Raw genomic sequence first — 19,922 nt, forward strand, 5'->3', positions numbered from 1 at the left:
TCTCTTACAAAATAAGTAAAAGATAAATATAAACTGTTATAAGTATTCAGAATCGGAGTACTCCCTCCGTCTTAGAATACTCGAAACGGTTTGACTTTTTGCATTCTTTACATAATTAAATTTGATCCTATTTTATTTCAAATGAAAACAAATGTTGTTATATAATATATGGTTGACTTCATCTTAATATATATTTTCAAAATATTAATATTTTATACTCCCTCCATCTCTTTTTGTTTTTTACGTTATGTATTTTGCACGCGTTTTAACGACTAATTAATGTGCATTGAGATTCTTCTAAGTTTTTAGGTAAACGAGAAAAATTACGTTTATTTATAATGTTTTCACTTTTATCAAAATTCTGATATTGGGAAAATGACAAAAATTTAATGTCCCAATGGAAAAGTGTGAGAGATTAAATGACCCAATGAATTTAATTAGTTAAAATAATAATTGGACACAAATTTTGATAGAATATTAAATTATTTATGTGATAATATAAAAGGAAATGTAAAGAATATTTTGGGACACCCAAAAAGGAAAACGTAAAAAACAAAAAGAGACAGAGGGAGTAAGTTTTTATAATATGTACTTAAAGATATTGGTGGTCAAAGTTGTGCATTGACGATCGTGTCCAGTCAAAACGTTGGGAGTGTTTCGGACGGAGGGAGTAAATATTAATAATTTTTTTTTATTAGAGATGATATATGACCCACTATGTTGAAGATATTTCCCAAAGTATCAAGAGCCCTAGATATTTTCACCACCTTCTATTTATAGAACTATAACTATTTCTATTTTAGCTCACTCTACCAAACCGCAAAAAAACCTCCCTGTCTCTTCTCTTACCTCACCACTTTTCCGGCGAAAATGGGACTCACCGACGGCGGTATCGCAACACCCACACTGGACAGAGAAGCACCGGAAATTATCCACCGTGTCTCCGAGGAAGGCGGCGGTTACACATTCGCACGTATGGTGTCGGCGGCGGCAAGCGACGGCGACGCAACTGCAGCGGAGGTGGCGCGGGAGATTGCCTGGGAGCAGCTCCACAGTGGACCATGGCACTCAGTTCTTCCTATCTGGAGGGATGCTTATTCAATGGCGTGCCTCCACGTGGCGAAACACCATTTCGCCGGCGGTGACTTCCCGGAGACGCTTAAGGTTTTGGATTTAGGGTTGATTATGGGTGGGTCCCTGTTGAGGATTGACTTGGAGAATGCTGTTGAGAAAGTTATGGCGGTTGCTGAGGAGAGAGAAAAGAGTAATAATAATGTTGGTGGTGATGGTGGGTTGTTGTTTTCTTCGGTTGAATTCAATGAAGATGAGGTGAGGTTCGTGTTTTCATTATTTTACCCCCTTTTTTTTAATGATCTAATTTTGATTCCAGTTTTTAATGATTCAGTGGTTTTTATTGGTCTGTAATGTATGTTTGATTTCATGTTTATTGGGAAATTTATGATGGGAAATTTGTAGAATTGAATTTGTAATTAGTGAATGTGTTTGATTGAGCTTCATTAATGAGTTTTCTGAATGATCTAATTTTGATTTCAGTTTTTAATGATTCAGTGGTTTTTATTGGTATGTAATGTATATTTGATTTCATGTTTCATTATTTGGGAAATTTGTGATGGAATTTTGTAGAATTGAATTTGTAATTAGTAAATGTGTTTGATTGAGCTGCATTATTGAGTTTTCATCATGTTTTGGGGTTGAATTTACCTAATTAAAGTACCAATTATAATACTTGGTGTGATTTTGATGATTATCTTTTGAGAGGGTTTTGTGTTGGATTTTTTTGAATCAATTTCTGGGTTAAGTGATTTGAATTTGAGAGGAATTGAATTGTATGAAAACCAATTAATTCTTGACACGACCACGAGCTAAAACCACGAAAAAGCTCACTTAATTGAGTGCCAAAAAACATGGAGTACTAATCAAAGAAGAACAGGCTGCTGCACGCATTAGGGAGTTCCATGAAATACTAGATCTAGTAGATAGAAGTGAATGGAAGAAGAGGATCTTTGTGACTTTGTGTACTACCACCATGTATGAATTCTTGGTTCACGTAGCCGACTTCATCCTTTTGGTTTAAGGGTCTGTTTTGTTCGACTTATAATGAGATAAGTTCAGATAACACAAGTCATTTAGACCGGAGCCTAAGGATTTGACATATTTTGTCTCTATAGTTTGGGTCATGAAAACTATCTCATACTTAAACCCTTGTGAAATGTGTGATGGCTAGTGTATAAAAAGGCGCGCCTAGGCTCTGAGGCGCAAGGCGATTGGAGCCAGTGCCTTTTATTGTCTAGGCGAGGCGCTTTCGATGAGGCGCACCTAAGGCGCAAAAAGGCGCACCAAGGCGCACTTTGAGGCGCAAAAAGGCGCAAAAAAGGCGCACCTACCAAGGCACACACCATTTTTTCACTTTTTATTAGGGTGCCTCACTTCAATGAGGCGCACCGAGGCGCGCCTAAGGCGCTGGGAACCCCAAATCGCCTTGTTGCGCCTTGAGCCTTTTTATACATTGGTGATGGCATTTGCTGATAATAAAAGTCGGGAAAAGTTTAAATTTGAAGTTTTGTGTGTGTGTTTGCGCGCGCGTGTGTTGTGATTCTGTTTTTTTTGTTGATTAGAGAAACGTAGCTCAATTAGAGACTAAAATTAATTGTTGATCATGCCTGGAATGGTAGGTTTTCCAGTTATTACCTACAAAATCACTGTCTTCGAAGCATGTTGCAAGGCGCTCTGAGTTGTCATTGGAAGGATTCCTTCGTGACTATTATATGTTGGGTTTGCCTGTTATTATCAGTGACTCGATGTCTCATTGGCCAGCTCGAGCTAGATGGAACAACACGGATTACTTAAAGAAGGTTGCTGGAGGTCGTACAGTACCTGTCGAGGTGATTAGCTGATGAATTATTTCCTCTCAACTCTATTGATGGGCAAGTATACCTCTAGAGAACGATTCATTCTTTTAGCTTGTTTTGTTTCTGTTTACTACGTACTTTTTTTGCATTAAATTGGTTTTATGATCTAAATAGGCATTGACTCGTTGTTGCAATTACTTACTTTTGGTAAATGATGGCCTAAATTTTACCAGAAATGTCCTGTTTAACATCTGTCTTCGTTGCCAATCAACTCTATTGATGGGGAAGTATACCTCTAGAGAACGATTCATTCTTTTAGCTTGTTTTGTTTCTGTTTTCTACGTACTTGTTTGCATTAAATTGGTTTGATTATCTCAATAGGAATTGAATCGTTGTTGCAATTACTTACTTTGGGTAAATGATGGCCTAAATTTGCTGTCTCTCATTATGCTAAATTTGCTGACTCCCAACTCCCAGAAATTTCCTGTTTAAGACAAAGACATCTGGCTTCATTGCCTATTATTTGCATATACTCTTGTATTTAGGATTTTGGCCTTTGAATTTTCAGCAGTTATGCTAGTTCAAGTGTTGATTGTGTTCACTTTGTTGTGATCTGAAAATTGTTTATGTATTACAGATTAAGGAATAAGTAGGTTACAATCTGTACACAAACTAAGCTTGTTCTGGAATTTGTTTGATTATCTAAACAGGCATTGAGTCGTTGTTGCAATTACTTACTTTGGGTAAATGATGGCCTAAATTTTCCCGGAAATGTCCTGTTTAACCTCTGTCTTTGTTGCAAATCATTTGTGTACATTCTTGTATTTAGGACACCTTGGCCTTTGAATTTGCTCTTTTATGCTAGTTGAAGTGTTGATGAACTATGTTCACTTTGTGGCGCTCTGAATTTTTTTATGTATTTACAGATTAAGGAATAAGTAGGTTACAATCTGTACACACACTAAACTTGTTATGGAACATTTAATTTTGATAAGAAGGGGTGTTATTAGGGGGTTAGTGGAGGGGTTTCAGTCAACTTATTGACGTTTTCCTATGTTCGTCTCTAATTTTACCTTTGTAGTCAAGATTTCCTCCCTTTTTCTTGCCATTAACAGCTACTTCCTCCGTCCCTTTTAGACTACCCCATAGATGAAATTTCTCTTTTTAAAGGCTTGGATAAAGTCTTCCCGTGTGAGGATGTGTTTTGTGAGGAACATGGGTTAGCAAGTAGGAAAAACTTACTAAAACTGTAATGGGGAAAACTCACAAGGAAATCCATTTTTGGTAAATGGGTCAATCTAAAAGGGACGGAGGGAGTACCAGCTTACCATTCATAGAAGTATGTGATTGTAGTAGCCCCATTTTATGCATATGCCCTTTGGTCCCTTCCCATACACGAGCTTTTGCACCTTGAGGTTTGTTGCATTGGACTTGGTATAATTGTAGCAAAGCTTACTTCTTTTTCTTTTTTTTTTTTTTTTTTTTTGTGATGCAAGCATGGAACATTGGATTAAAGAGCTAAAAGTTTACAGGAGAACAGTTCAAGTAGGTTTATCCTCTAAACTTACATCCATAACAAACACCGGAGGTTGTTCGAAATACTCTAAATCAAAGCTAGCTATTACATCCGAACGACACGTTTTAGCCATCCTATCCGCCACCCTGTTAGTACATCTCGGGCCATTCATAATCTCGACTCCCGGAAAGTCCTGCAAGAGGTCCTTGCATTGTTTGTTTAGCAGCATTGTTTAGCAATAGTGAAGTTAGCATCAATAACATTCTCATTTTCCAAATTTATGAAGTGCTTGTTGTGAGTCCGAATTGATGATCACCCTTGACCAATTTTCCCTTTTGATAATCTGCAAACCTACACAAATACGGAGTAGCTAACATTTCACCCATCAAAACAGATTGTAGTTTGCATTTTTTGAAGAAAGCCGAGTATCCATTCAGTACTGATTAGCAAAGCCAACTTTGTTGCACTAAACAGTCCTGTTTTTACAGTCAGTACTAATTTGCATTTTAACCTGAATCTTTTGAGTTCTTTTGAAAAGCTATCTACATTAATGCTTGCTTTTAACTTACCTTTTCCAGGTTGGAAAAAACTACCTATGTTCCGAGTGGAAGCAAGAGCTTATCACATTTTCTCAATTTCTGGAACGAATTCAGTCCCGTAACACTTGTGCAGTCCCAACATATCTAGCGCAGCATCCTTTGTTTGACCAGGCATGTATACTATCAGGCAAAAAAATTGCATGTTTAACTACATATAACATTATGTTCATGCAGTTAATTACTTGTTAATTCTAGTGACAGATCAAAGAGCTTAGGAAGGACATTCTTGTTCCGGACTATTGCTATGCTGGTGGTGGTGAAATGAGGTCAATTAATGCTTGGTTTGGTCCAGGTGGAACTGTAACACCTTTACATCATGATCCACACCATAACTTATTTGCTCAGGTAAATAAAAACCATGATAAGATATGAAATTATGAATCAGAGTTTTCATTTTTGCATCATATGGCAAGTTTAGTGCACATTTCAGTTCAAATGGTCAGTTGTTATCTGAATATGTTTTTATCTCGATCTTGATCTTCTGAAGGCAAGTGACTTCTCTCCTCTACCAGGTTGTTGGTAAGAAGTATGTAAGACTGTATGCAGCCTCCGTTTCTGAGGAACTTTATCCGCATTCTGAAACCATGCTATGCAATTCCAGCCAGGTAGGCAACTAAACTTGAGATATCTGTTCTTTTTGCAATGCTTATTTTCTTCCTCTTCGAAATATATAATAAAAATGGAAAACTATTTTGCATTTAGGCTCGTGTAAAACGATTTCATGGAAAACGATTTTCCCCCTTTCAATCATTTTACGTTGTTTGGTTTGGCAAGCTAAAACTTTATCCGCATTCTGAAACCATGCTTTGCAATTCCAGCCAGATAGGCAACTAACTTGAGATATCTGTTCCTTTTGCAATGCTTATTTTCTCCCTCTTCGAATGTAAAATAAAAACGGAAAACTATTTTGCATTTAGGCTCCATTTGGTAGGGTGTAAAACGTTTTCATGGAAAACAATTTTCCCCTTTTCAATCATTTACGTTGTTTGGTTTGGCAAGGGATGAATTTTTTTCTTCCATAAACTCCCTCAAAGGTGGAAAAACTTTCCCTTTTCCACCTTTCCTCCTTCTCCCTTTTCCCCTCAATCTTCAACATATTTCCCATTTTCTTTTAAGGACCCAAACAGAGGAAAACTAGTTTGGAATTGTGTTTTTTTCTTGAAAAAGATTTCCACCGAAAACTTTTTACACCGAACCAAACGGAGCCTTAGAACATTTCTCCATCATTCTGGTGTATAAATACTGTCATTACCTGTACTGACTCGATTGCATCTCACATCTTCTTCATTCTACCTTCCATCAGCAATCTGACGAGGTTGCATTCTGTTCTACAAATGAGGTTGTATTCTGTTCTACAAATTATTTTTCACTGAAAACGTTTTACACCAACCCAAACGGAGAACATTTCTCCATCATTCTGGTCTATATCTGTTCTGATTCGCTTGCATCTCACATCATGTACATTCTACCTTTCATGGTCTGCAATCAATCTGACAAGGTTGTATGATTCATTCTGTAGGTTGATTTAGACAACATAGATGACAATGCATTTCCAAAAGCTAAGGACTTGGAATTTATGGACTGCATTTTAGACGAAGGTGATATGCTATACATCCCCCCAAAGTGGTGGCACTATGTGCGTTCTCTCACACCGAGTTTATCAGTTAGTTTTTGGTGGAGCAACCCTGAAGGTTCACCCTGAGTTGGTACTTGGTAGCATTTTATCTGATTAAGGATGTTGAAGATTTTATTTGTTAGAGAAGTTAGTGTGTTGAGTTTAGAAACATAGACATATACCTCGCAGTTGTTACGACCGTCATTTTGATGTATATAGACATTCATATGATGAATGATTTGAGGCATTTGGTCTAGACCTGATCAACATGAGTCCGACCCGAAATTTGGCGGGTTTGGGCACAACAAGCAGACCCGAATTTTGGCCCGGCCTGACATATGGGCTAATTTTATGTCTCTGCCCGGCCCGGCCTGCCTTTTGATCAGGTCTAATTTGGTCTGTCTGTCCTAGCCTCTGAACTCGTGCATTGTGAAATGTAATTGTATGCTATTAAGAATCTTCTTTTGAATTGACAAGTGATCTATGTTATTGGTATTTAATGGTATTACTAATTTACTATCCTTGTGAGAAAATATTGCAGTATAGGTTTGGATTTTGAACCAACTCAAATAATAAATTATTACCCAATGCACAACATAACACATTAACAATAATCTAAAATTTTTAACAAATACGTACTCCTTAATACTACTACAAAATATGGATATTACAATTTAGCATCAGTTCGTTCTATTCTTGAATTTTACATGCATTATGAATTATGATCTTGATGAATTTGCTTCTCCTTACTATTCTTTCTCATCTCCGACGACAAACATGGATGTACGAGGCATTCCACTTTGGATCCGTGTGCGACACTAAGCTCTCCCCATACGTATCAACGTCTCCGTTAAATGTATTTTTGATCAAATATCGAATCTCGCGAGTTGTGATGTTACTCCCTCCGTCCCGGAACACTCGACCCGGTTTGACCGGCACAGAGTTTAAGAGACTTGAATTGACTTATTTAATTTAATAGGTAGTAGTTGATAGTGGAGTATTATTTTAATGTAGTTAGTGGGAAATGTGTAAAGGGGTGGGGTTGGGGGAGAGTAGGTGTTGAATTTTTAATTATTTTTTGTATGGAGTAGGGGGTAGGTGGGTTAATAGGGGTGGAGTGAGAAATAATATAATATTGTTAGAATATTTCCATTTTTAGAAACAGGTCAAGTATTAAGGGACGGCCCGATAAGAAAAACATGTCAAGTATTCCGGGACGGAGGGAGTATAAGATATCAATCGTCCATAGCTGAGCGTTATTAGAAACGTAGTATTGTCTTGAAGATAAAGAATATTCGAAGATAAATAACTCCTTTCATGAATTAACTCCCAAAATTCAACACTTATGCCCTCAGACAACCATACCCTCCACGACGCGTTACCGCTTCCACGATCTTTTTCGAGTATCCATACACGAATCCTTTTGTTAGACACAGTAAAAACAATGCTAACGAGTCCTCTATAGAACATAAACACATACCTATAATACCATTCCAAACGACATGATCTGGTAGTTTAAGAAGGTTAATTTCTTCCACATCGAAATCAAACGAGACAATACGATTTTGTTGGTGTGTGTACGAACCTTTATAATAATAACGAGGACCAAATTCAAACCAGTATGCAGCCTTTCCTACGAAAACAACATCATGAAACCGTAGTAGTGGTTTTGGTACATGCCACTTTGGGTTCATAAACTCCGTGTTGTTTTTTACCTTCCAACAGTGATCACGAAGTGAATAAACAGCCATTGAATTATACGTAAATGCAACCACCTTATAGTCATTAGTAGAAGGGGCAAATCCCACAACATAGTTAACATAAATAGCAACATCATTAACATAAGTATCCCTAATTGGGCAACATGGAAGAAGAAGGGACTTTCTTATATTCCATAGTCTATTCCCATCAAATGTTGTCAATAACAACCCTTTACAAATCCCAACAATTAAGCAACGACGTCGTTTAGGAAGATGAATTTCAATCTTTTCACCAATTCGGTGAAACGTGTTGATGCGATGAAAACGAACACAAATAGATTGTTTCGCATTGTGACTTTCCACACATAATACAAGATTGTTATTTTTACGAGGATTGTTTTGGTAGAGATTAAGATGCATATAAGTAAATACAGATGAATCAATAATTGAACACCAATATTTACAGACACACCTGAATCTTAGCAGGGTTTTTACAGACAATCTGGCCAATATCTCTTGACATAAGTCTGGCGGCAGATACTTGAGGTGGTCGTCTGATGTTTCAAGTTTGTTTAGATTTGCCATAACTATTGTAAATCAATTGTCAAAAAAACAAAAACAAAAAAAACAATTGTAAATCTTGGCCAATTTCAATATTGCTCTCGTAATTAACCCTAAATTGTCTCTTTGTTTTGCCCTAATATTTATATACCCGTCTTTTTGTGTTAGTCTATCACGGGCCGCAACTATTCACGAGCAAATACAAGAGAATTACTGCAATAAACAACATGTAAACTCCCGCGGGAGATTAGTCCACTCGCCGAAGGCGGTGGGAACTCCTCGTAGTAGAACCAAAAAAAATAAACAACGTGCAAAAAAAAAAAAAAAAAAAAAAGTGACAAAAGTTTACTCCCTCCCATTCTAGACCTGATCAATTATAGCCCGATCCACTGACGCAACCCGAAAAATACGGGTTTAGGCATCCTCAAAACACGTTTTTAGGCCAATAATCGATCCCGGCCCAAAAAGCTTGTACTAAACTAAGGAGAATATAATATTAATGAAGGATAATATAACTTAACAACTTGAATATAACTTGGTTATATAATTGGTGTATACAATAAACTATAACATAACTTTAATAGACATAGGAATCTAACATTAGATTCCTAAACTAACGCAACTCTAATTTCCTAAACATACTAGAACCCTCGATCTTTACACCATTACTCTAACAAGATTCTTAATTAAAAACAATTATTAGGCCCGACCCACACCAATCCCACTTGTAACCTACCGAGTTGGGTTGTGCCGATTTCTTTTTAAATAAGCGGCCCAAGCTCACTAGTCGGGCTGGATTGTCATGTTTAAGCCTAATTTTTAATTAAACGTACTCTTTCGTGTCCGACCGTGCCGTATCGTGCGTAATCGTGCGTTTTTTTTTTAAAAAAAAAAACGGCCTAGGCCTGACTACGACCCACAAGTCACAACTTCGTGTTTGTGAAGGTCATGTTTTTTTCGTATTACGGCACGGCCCCATATTTAAGGGGGGACGTTAAGAACCTAAAAGAACGGAGGGAGTATATAGTATACGAAGTACCATGTAGTGGTGCACCCACAAATGAAAAAGCAAACAGATTAAATAGTAATGCAAAAGCCATAATATGGGGGTGGCCGGTGGGTTGTCAATATGATGACAAGCCACTAAGTGCTAGTATATTGAAGGGGAAAAAATACTCATATTACCAAACACTAAAAAGTTATGTCAAACTCTATGTACAACTTTCTTGATGTAATTTAAGGTGTGATTAATTGATTATAACATATATACTTAACAAAAAAGTTCCCAAATCTGGGAAAAAGTTTGTAAAGAAACAAAAGTACTAAAGTATTCTTCTAATCAAATGTACTTAACATGGTACAAATGAAGAGGAATGAGGATGCATGATTATGCCTTTCCTAAAGGGAAAAGAACTCACCACTTTATATTAACAATAACACGACAAATTTTAGCACATACCACGTATATTGTCTTTTGTACAGATGATGTATTAACCTGATAGTTAAGACTGCGAAATTGTGTACAACAAGTCACATTGTTCAAATCACCCTTTTCTTATAAAAGAAACGAAAATAGAATGCAAGAAAGAATTCAACTTCATTTACTTTACAACTACTAAAGAATTATACAAGAAAACTTAACAAAATCTACTACTCCGTACTTGTTACTTGCATCACAATCAAACCCTAAGTTTTCCTCAATCAACATACAGAGTAGTACTACGTATATTTTGATTTGTAGTTTTGTACAGATAATGTATTAACCTGATAGTTAAGACTGCGAAATTGTGTACAACAAGTCACAGATTCAAATGACCAGTCCCTTATAAAAAACGAAAATAGAATGTAAGAAAGAATTCAACTTCATTTACTTTACAACTACTGATAAATTACACAAGAAAAATCAACAAAATCTGCTACTTGTTACTTGCATCACAATTCACAATCAAACCCTCTTTAAGTTTTCCTCAATCAAATTACTTCACCAAAATATTTGAATTAAAAAAAAATGCTTAACTTATACTACAGATTTGTACATGCAAAGAACCTTACACCTTAAAATCTTATCCTGAACATAAAACCCTGGCATAACCATTACCTTAACCCGACTTGGACCGTGTCCCTTCTGTTTATCAGTAACAATATCTTCCATATAACAAGCATCAAACGATCTGTTTTCTTCGACCCTCAAAATATTCAACGCCGGAAAAAATGAAAACGCGAGCAAATGAAGCAACCATATACATTTTGCTGATACAAAAAACGACTGCAGTAACGTTTCAGACCACGGTCTAGTCCAATTCAGAGTCATAATAATGCAACTCATTTTCTGATCACAAAACTTACTGAATTCTTCACTGTAATACTTTGTTCCTTTCTTCAGAACTTCATTCCAACTCAGGTTTCTCAAAGAAGCAAATGACTGAAACTGTGCTTGTCTTTGTTGCTGAGGATCAAGCAGTTTCTGAATCCCATTTTTCTGAAACACACAGTTTTCGAAATCCTGGTAAAACGCCTGGTTTACTATCGCCTCAATGTGGTAGAAAACTGATTTTGAGTACCTTGAATTGATGGAAAGTTTGTAGGGTTTTAGGATTAGGTTTAAGTTTTGGGTAAGTTGTTCATCAGACTCTTCTATTTGTTCAATCATTGTTTTGCAGAACTGTTTTACTGATAATCTTGCTTCTGACACAATTTGTAAGAAACCTTCCACCATTACTTCTTTACTCACAGGCATCATACTGTCATCCTCATCACCGGCTTTTTCTCTTTTCACCTTATTTTCACTTATTTCAGGTCTGATAAGATGACAAAATAAGTGTCAGTAAGTTCAGATAAGATAACATAAGATAAGATAAAATAAGACAAAAATAAGGATCAATAAGTTCAGATAAGATAACATAAGATATGTTCAAATAAGATAAAATAAGGGTCAATAAGTTCAAAATGGCAGATTGGCCAAAATGAGAAGCAGGGATGTAATAGATAGTTATGATGTAGTATATTTTGATCAACCCCCGGGTTTTGTTATGGACGTTTTGTTGGAGGATAAGCCTCCCTAGTTTTAGCCTTGTAACGGTTAAACTTTTTATTAATTGAAGTTACGTGTTTGCATCAAAATAAAATAAAATTTAAATGACACATTTTTTTACTTCCAATAAGGGTCTATAAGCTAAGATAAGATAAGTTCAGGTAAATTCAGATAAGTTCAAATAAGATAAGATAAGTTCAAAAGGCACCTTTTCGATACTGCTTGTCTTAAAGCCTTTTTTAGCTCCTCGCAGTAAGACTCCAAATTCTCGAGCTTCTTCCTCAACTCCCCAAACGAAGATCTCATCTCCGTAACCTCCATTAAGGCCGCTTCCTTCTTCTGATTCGCGTCAATCAACTCCTTTTTCAAGGTTTCTATTGATACACTACTTCCATAATCCTTAAGGACTTGAGAGACTTCTTCAGACTGATCATCTGTTCGTAGTGGTGAACTGTTTCCGGTCTTTTGCCTCCTCTTGAATAACCACGAAAGAATCATCCCTACACAAAATTATGCATTATTAGAGACGGATACTATAAACATCTCAAACTTGTACGGATTCCTAAAAGGGAGATGATAAAGGCCCAAGTTGCGACAAATAACATGTGTCATAATCCTACGTGTCACTCTTTTAATGGCACCAAAAGGGTGCCATGTAGACCGCGACTTATCAAATTATTTTTATAATCAACGCCATATTTTACTATGAAAAAAAATTAAAATAAGGTAATCCATAAAAAAGAAAAAAGGAAATAATTTTTATAAAGGCAGTAAATATATATTTTTTCATTTATTTTGTAAATTATAAATTAAAAAATAGAAATTCCAATCTAATAATATATTTTTATGCAATTTAAATAACTAGTTACGACAAAAATTAGCAAGTTGCCACCTTTATCACTTTGCTTACTAAAATTTTGTTTCTAAATTAAAATTGAGATGGAATTGTATAAGGAGTTTTAAAAACTCTGTCTCAAATTTGTAATGGATTTATCAAAACGAAAATGATAAAGGTCGCAACATGCGACCTTTAAGCCGTGTCACAATGATGACATGGCATGCTTATGTGTCATGATTTAAATTGGAAATTAAAATATTTAACTTATATTTTTTATTATACATGTTATAAAAAAAGGTTGGAAAATCTTAATATTCTATTTTTTTCCTTTTTTATATCGACTACCTTATATACATATTTTCGTAGTAGAAATATTGAATTAATAGTAAAAATATTATGATGACGCATAGCCTACGTGGCGCTTATATGTATCAATTAAACTGCGACACGTAAGATTGCGACAACTAAATGTTGTCGCAACTTGCGACCTTTATCATCGTCAATTAAATTCCGCCTCATAAAAATTCCGAGCACCCTATATTCGTCTCAAATCCGTCTTTAATCACCATTTTAAGACGGATTTAGACTATTCAGTGACGAAATCCCTCATCTCTATAAAATGATTATTTTGCAGTAGTGCATATATATATATATATATATACCTCGAGATTTCTTATGTGGCGCGGTCATAGTAGCATGAGAATCCGTTAATGGCACCACCATGTTAGAGTACTTGCTACTCTTGCTATCATTATAATCAATGCTGCTAATTGTTGCAGGCTTACAATTGTTGCAAGATGATACTGATCTCAAATCTCCTAAACTGTTTCTTCTCCTCGATTTAACCCCTTCGTTTGTGCACGAGCTAGCCACGGATTTACAGTCATCTGTTGGACAAACATGGTGATTGTTGTTGTCTAATCCTGTTGATAAACCACTTTGATTACCTCTAATTTCATCCCAATTTTCGCTAATTGTTTGGTTTGTTATTTGCATATGTCCATACCCTGGTAAAGGCTCATCTTCATAACTCTGTCACATGGTATAATATATAGTTTAGCATCTAGATAATCATTCCATTAACTTGAACTATAAGGAAGGGAAATAATAAATAAAATGACTTGAATTTTACTCAATGTACCACTAATTTCAATGAGAATAATACTACTCCCTCCGTTCCTAAATAAGTGTCACATTCTCTTTTTTGGCGTTCCCTTATAAGTGTCACATTTCTATTTTTGAACATATACTTTTCCCACTTTTTCATACACTTTTCACACTTTTCCATACTCTTTTCCCACTTTTCTATAAATCATGATTTCTTTTACTTACACATTCTACACTTTTCCACTTTTCAATCCCGTCATCCACTTTTATTTGTACTTTATTCAATTAAACAATTATCTACTTTATCATTTCCCAAAAAAAAAAACATTCCAAATCATTAACTCTTACACACTTTACAATTTTATTAATTACCGTGCCGGAGCCCAAATGTGACATTTATTTAGGAACGGAGGGAGTAATAAATAACATGGGTTTGTTCCATGGTTCATCCTCCACAAGGGAAATACAAGTTATAAATGGGGGAGTGGGGATTCGAACATGTGACCTACAGTACACAGACTAGACCATCAGTCTTAACCATTAGGTCAAAACCTCATTAATTTCGCAGATGGTTTGTGGTCCCCGTTTATGGTTGGTTGTAAATATTAAGTTTACTTAACAACAAAAAGTAATACTAATAGAGTAATAGCAATATTTAGGAACTTAAGTTTCTCTCTCAACTTGAAAATTATAGGTCATATTTGTCTTGTCTAGTTGTCCACTAAAATTTCCATTCTCTCCTAAGTCCTAACTAGTAAAACTAACCCAAAAAAAATACATGGTAATTCAAATGGAAAGAAGTATTTTCGACAAATTTATGATTGATAGATGAAGTATAAAGTTTGGTCGTAAAAGTTAAATGTGACCTATTATTTAAGACGAGAAAAGTTCGTTCTACGTAGAACTAGCTTCCTCCACATAGAGAAATATAATCCACTTTGTAAATTCCAAAGAATCTTTTTACTGACTAATGGACTAGTAATTACTCCTTTATTGACTTGCTTTAATCCATTTACAACGAAATTGGGTTGATTATTGGTTAAAATCAAAGTAGAAAATTAAAAATTAAGGTTTAGGTTTGATTTATTTCAATTAGGATTTGGACCATTTGGTACTTATGATATGTTCACATTGATATGAAACAAAAGAAAGGGAATGTGAGCAATCAATTGCCAACAAATACTCAATAGAATTGTCATAGTCATATTAGTAGGCAAAAAACCCATTATTGGAAAAAGTCAAATTATACTAGATCATTCTCTAGTACCATAGCTTTTATTTTCTTTATCATAAAATAAAAACAAAAATAATTGAACAACAAAATTGCCAAGAGAATGTAACTCTTATTGCTAGAAACAAAATTCAATGAAGTCCCTCTTGTAATAAGAACCACATACACATACTCCATCTATTTAAGAATGAGGGCATGTGACATGTTCAAATCACCTTTTTAATGTTCATAATTTGTATTCCGGCTCATGCGCAACAAAAAGAAACATATTCTAAATAATTTTTGTATGACTAGAAATAAGACAGTTAAAAAATATGTTACATGTTCGAATCACTTTTCTTCGTTTATACTGTAACTTATATAGTTATATTCCCTAATTTGTATTCCGGCTCATGCGCAACAAAAAAACATATTCTAAATAATTTTTGTGACTAGAAATAAGACAGTTATATAATATGTTACATGCTCAAATCACTTTTCTTCATTTATACGGTAACTTATGTAGTTATATTCCTTCGTGGCTCATTCGCAAACATATTCCATATAATTTTTGTGACTACCTAATTAATGTTCTAGCTTTAAACAGATAATAATGATGCTCAAACAAACAATCAATTCTCCCATCTCACCCAACCCCCACAAAAAAAGACATATCTTGACAGATTTATTACTCGTCCAGATTACTAGTTCAAATTACACTATCAATACGACCATTTACGATAAAAAAGACAGACTTAGACATTAAACGCCCTACTATTAGAAATGAGGCATGTATAAAATAAGTCACAAGTTCGAAACACCCTTCTTCATTTATACTTGTAACTAATTATATAGTTATATATTCCCTAAACAAACAAAAAAACAAATTCCATATAATTTTTGTGACTAGCTAATTAATGTTCTAGTTTTAATCAGATAATAATGATGCTAAAACAAACAATCCATTCTCCCACCTCACTCATAACCCCCCCACCCCCACACACACACAAAAAAAAATAGTTTGGCAGATTTAATACTGATCGTATTACTGGTTTAAATTACACTATAAACACGATTATTTACGAGAAAAAGGACAGATTTAGACATTTAGTAATCACAGTATTATTAGTTCAAATTACACTATCAACACGAATATCTAACAGAAAAATAAAAAGTTTGACAGATTTAAGTACTCGTCGTATTACTAGTTCAAATTACATTATCAAAACGACTATTTACGAGAAAAAAGACAAATTTAGACATTTAGTAATCGCAGTATTATTAGTTCAAATTACACTATTAACCCTACTTTTTACAAGAAAAGAAAGACTTACATATCTTGATAGAATTAGACTCGTTCGCATAATCGCATTACTAGTTCAATTACACTATAAACACGACTATTTACAAGAAAAAAGACAGATTTAGACATTTAGTAATCGCAGTATTATTAGTTCAAATTACAATATTAACCCTACTATTTTACAAGAAAAGAAAGACTTACAGGAGTAAAAACAGGGTAATCATGACCAGAAAACTGAGAAGAATGATGTGGAGAAGAACGAAATCTAAGATGATGAGAAGAAGGACTGTTTCCTTGTTGCATTAAAGCAGCATGAAGTGCTCTGAGTTCAACAGCTTTAGCAATGGCTGCTTGTATTTCTTCTCTACTAATATTCCCATTTTCTGCATTTCCTGTTTTTGCTAATTCCATTATGAAAAAATAAAACCAGAAAAAACTACCTCGAAAAATACATTAAATTTATAAAATTCCCACTTTTTTCATTTCTTGATTCCATTAAGAAAAAACCCAGAAAAAACTACCTCGAATAATACATTAAAATTGGAAAATTCTCACTTTCTCCATTTCTTGATTGCATTAAGAAAAAACCCAGAAAAAACTACCTCGAAAAATAGATTAAAATTGAAAAATTCCCACTTTCTCCATTTCTTGATTCTATTAAGAAAAAACCCAGAAAAAAATTTACCTCGAAAAGTACATTTAATTTACAAATTCCCTTTAAAAATAACAAAAAACAGGTTCCTCTATTTCTGAAACAGAGTACTTTTTTTGAGAAAGTTTTTTTCTTCTTCTTGGGATTAGTAGTAAAATGAGTGTTTTGGGTAGTACTGAATTGATTTGTATGAACACTTTTTCGCAATGTAAAACTATTTTAGCGGAACTCGATTTGCAATAATAATTTCTGATTAAATATCCCCTTAAAAAATATAGCAAAATGAGTATGAATTAAATTTGGGTTTTATGAGGATGGGAATTGGAGAACCATAGAAAGAGAGGAAGGGAGAAAAAAGGGAGGATTGTTTAGAATGGAGTAATTTTGGGTTTTGTAGTAAACTTATGTTTCTCTTAAAAGGGTGTGCATGTGATGGAAAGGAAGTTGAGGAGTGGAAATTACTCCATTTGAGGAAGATAAGGTTTATTTTTTACCAAAATATCCTTGGTTCATCTTGAATTGAAATTATTTTTTAAAAAAAAAACACACTTGTTTTTATTTTTTTGGTGAGGGATAATTATTATGGTTTAGAGTGTGACCACTAACACATGGAGATGGCACTACATAATGTTATGATTGCTTCATGGTAACCTTTTGCCATGTATAATCATGCCACAATCAAATTGGATTTTTTTTCATGTACGAAATGAGTTACAAGGACATTAATTACATATTATAAGTTGAAGAGGAAAATTCGAACATGTAACCTATCATACAATTTTATTTATAATGTATATGTACCGATGAAAAATGGGTTGGGACCGAGGGGTATTAATTATACACTTATGCCTTTACAACTAAGGATTTACACATGGTGCTAGGGGTCTAAAATCCTAAAATCATCAAGTTTCATACTTCCATAGTTTTCCTAGTAAGGAGTATGGAGAACAAGAATCACGGGTGAAGTTGAGAATATGAAAACATTTTTTTAACTTCTCAAATTTCCCTTGCTTAAAAGTTACATTTGATAAGAGGTTGATCCGGTTATGTTCGGTATTGTTTTTTATTTTCAATATTGATTTTCAGAAAAATAATAACAAAATTATGTAATGTGTAGTTTCCATTTTTTCCGTTGTCAATTTTCAAAATCATCTTGACTGTTATAGAAATAACTAATTTTTAATTAACTCATAACTTAATCTAAATTATATGACTTTTAAAACTAATAACTCATAATGATACCAAATGAGTTAGTGTTTGCATATGATGAGATTTAATACTTCGTATTTCATTATTAAAAGGATAAAATCGGAAATTCAGAATTACTTACAGGACAATTTTGATTTATCCATTAAAATATCTTCTGAAAATAAATACAGTATTTTTATGTGTGAAGACTTTGGGGTGAAAATAGAAGGAACTAAAGTAGGTAGATTCATGTCTTATCAAACTTGGACATTTAGCATCAATAATTTCTCCCATTTGATGGAATATCTCAGTTGGAATTTGGTAGCACTTTTAAAACTCTAATTCCTGATATCCGTGATAAGCTACTCCATTAAAATAAATTAATTAGTTTGTAATAAGATCCATATAAATATTTGATGTTTGAACATAAAAATTATTTGATGGTGCAATTTATGCATTCTTTAATAAAAACACAATTAACATCATCAGTCCATCACAAATTTGAATTATCCTTTTCCTAAAATTAATTTGTATTATTTTTTGGCTCATTTATACTTAAAAAATTATTTGTTTTCCTCTTTTATTTCACAAGAACCTAAATGTCTAATGAGGCTTTACAACCACTTCATCTTAACCAACAAGTTATCTTAAATAAGTAAGATAATTTTTATTATACTACCGGACATACCAAACATTTTAAAAAAATAAAAATATTCATGTCTAGATAACAAGTCATGTGAATGTGAGATATGGAAATATGGTATGGATTATTGGCTTTGCATAAATGATTATATTATATGGTACCCTAAATGGAATTCCATGTAGGATTAAGTAGGTTTGTTTAAGTATAATTTAATTTGTTTGTTTGTTTGCCTCACATAGGCCATAAGTATAACTACTTTTGTTAAAAGGAGATCATTATTATACAAAATGAATTCAACTTTGTGAATCAACCACTCTATAAAAGCTTCTTGATCTGTAATTGTCAACCTCCACATGCAAAAGGCCTAACCTTCTTTTTAACTAATCTTGTTTGCAAAATGAACACGTTAATGCACAAAAACTTAATCTATACTCCGTATTCATTTGCTTAATTACTGGCTAAAAGCCTAAACTTCAAAAATAAAAAACAATATTTCAAGAGAGTATGTAGCTTGAAATATGACGTGGTATAGCAATTAACTTACTATTGAAGATGCTCTAAGTAGCCAGGGGCGGATCTTGGGTGTGGCTGGGGTGGGCCTGGCCCCCCCGGCCGGAAAATTTTGTAGTGTATTTTTAGTTACGCCCCCCCTAAAATTTGTATATAATTGTATAATTACATAGTATATTGCTTAATTTTTTCTACCGGCCCCCCTCGTAAAACCGTTCAAGGTCCGCCACTGTAAGTAGCAGCATACCAGCTCAAACAATTTTAATGTATAACTTTAACGATTACTATACTGTATCTAATATGCACAAGTAAAATAGTTGATAATAATGAAAATGATTATCGAGACAAATCTAATAAGATCACGAACGCCTGTATTTTTTCCTTGCTATAAATTAGCAAGGTAAAAAGAAATACGCAAATAGTGTCAAAAGCCAACATGCATGTATTATACATTAGATGATTTTAATGATCGAGTTACATCTATTGGTAAACGAAGGAAGCAGTTAGATTTCTAAATAATGTATTAGGTGCATCCGTGCATGGTTTGCTATGTAATTTGACAAAGCTATTACAAATTTA

General features: G+C 34.1%; 3 protein-coding genes across 6 annotated transcripts; 1 reads left to right on the plus strand and 2 right to left on the minus strand.

Annotated features, from left to right (window-relative positions):
• The first annotated feature begins 775 nt into the window (after nucleotides 1-775).
• On the plus strand, nucleotides 776-7,116 carry LOC110801981 (lysine-specific demethylase JMJ30). Of its 3 annotated transcripts, none has more exons than XR_008932823.1 (6): nucleotides 776-1,329; nucleotides 2,694-2,903; nucleotides 4,965-5,096; nucleotides 5,187-5,330; nucleotides 5,473-5,590; nucleotides 6,505-6,561. XR_008932823.1 is itself a non-coding variant. In XM_022007397.2 (6 exons), the coding sequence occupies exons 1-6, from the start codon at nucleotides 871-873 to the stop codon at nucleotides 6,685-6,687; spliced, it is 1,221 nt and encodes a 406-aa protein (XP_021863089.1). In that variant the 5' UTR covers nucleotides 787-870; the 3' UTR covers nucleotides 6,688-7,116. The 3 variants fall into 3 exon arrangements, 2 of the variants coding, with proteins under 2 accessions (XP_021863094.1, XP_021863089.1); XM_022007397.2 differs by having other exon boundaries at nucleotides 787-1,329; nucleotides 5,498-5,590; nucleotides 6,505-7,116; XM_022007402.2 differs by lacking the exon at nucleotides 2,694-2,903 and having other exon boundaries at nucleotides 784-1,329; nucleotides 5,498-5,590; nucleotides 6,505-7,116.
• Nucleotides 7,117-7,943: 827 nt separating this feature from the next.
• LOC130459403 (F-box/kelch-repeat protein At3g23880-like) lies at nucleotides 7,944-8,885 on the minus strand. Its single transcript, XM_056826761.1, has one exon. It carries the CDS (start codon nucleotides 8,883-8,885, stop codon nucleotides 7,944-7,946), a length of 942 nt encoding a protein of 313 aa, XP_056682739.1.
• A 1,822-nt stretch (nucleotides 8,886-10,707) lies between these two features.
• On the minus strand, nucleotides 10,708-17,513 carry LOC110801968 (IRK-interacting protein). Of its 2 annotated transcripts, none has more exons than XM_022007389.2 (4): nucleotides 16,552-17,513; nucleotides 13,516-13,762; nucleotides 12,101-12,392; nucleotides 10,708-11,659 (listed from the first exon to the last, which is right to left on the minus strand). In XM_022007389.2, exons 1-4 carry the CDS (start codon nucleotides 16,759-16,761, stop codon nucleotides 10,879-10,881), a joined length of 1,530 nt encoding a protein of 509 aa, XP_021863081.1. In that variant the 5' UTR covers nucleotides 16,762-17,513; the 3' UTR covers nucleotides 10,708-10,878. The 2 variants fall into 2 exon arrangements, with proteins under 2 accessions (XP_021863081.1, XP_021863071.1); XM_022007379.2 differs by having other exon boundaries at nucleotides 13,393-13,762; nucleotides 16,552-17,509.
• Nucleotides 17,514-19,922: the final 2,409 nt, after the last annotated feature.

Source organism: Spinacia oleracea, chromosome 4, assembly GCF_020520425.1.
Source record: "Spinacia oleracea cultivar Varoflay chromosome 4, BTI_SOV_V1, whole genome shotgun sequence".
Taxonomy (NCBI): Eukaryota; Viridiplantae; Streptophyta; class Magnoliopsida; order Caryophyllales; family Amaranthaceae; genus Spinacia; species Spinacia oleracea.

What these genes read in the sequence shown, in the direction of transcription:
- LOC110801981 (XM_022007397.2), top strand. Translation starts at nt 871, where the DNA reads ATGGGACTCACCGACGGCGGTATCGCAACACCCACACTGGACAGAGAA. An exon ending in GTCGTACAGTACCTGTCGAG is followed by an intron (nt 2,904 to 4,964) that starts GTGATTAGCTGA and finishes TACCTTTTCCAG; the next exon opens with GTTGGAAAAAACTACCTATG. An exon ending in AGCATCCTTTGTTTGACCAG is followed by an intron (nt 5,097 to 5,186) that starts GCATGTATACTA and finishes TTCTAGTGACAG; the next exon opens with ATCAAAGAGCTTAGGAAGGA.
- LOC130459403 (XM_056826761.1), bottom strand. Translation starts at nt 8,885, where the DNA reads ATGGCAAATCTAAACAAACTTGAAACATCAGACGACCACCTCAAGTAT.
- LOC110801968 (XM_022007379.2), bottom strand. Translation starts at nt 16,761, where the DNA reads ATGGAATTAGCAAAAACAGGAAATGCAGAAAATGGGAATATTAGTAGA. An exon ending in ATTACCCTGTTTTTACTCCT is followed by an intron (nt 13,763 to 16,551) that starts GTAAGTCTTTCT and finishes ACCATGTGACAG; the next exon opens with AGTTATGAAGATGAGCCTTT. An exon ending in AGACAAGCAGTATCGAAAAG is followed by an intron (nt 11,660 to 12,100) that starts GTGCCTTTTGAA and finishes TCATCTTATCAG; the next exon opens with ACCTGAAATAAGTGAAAATA.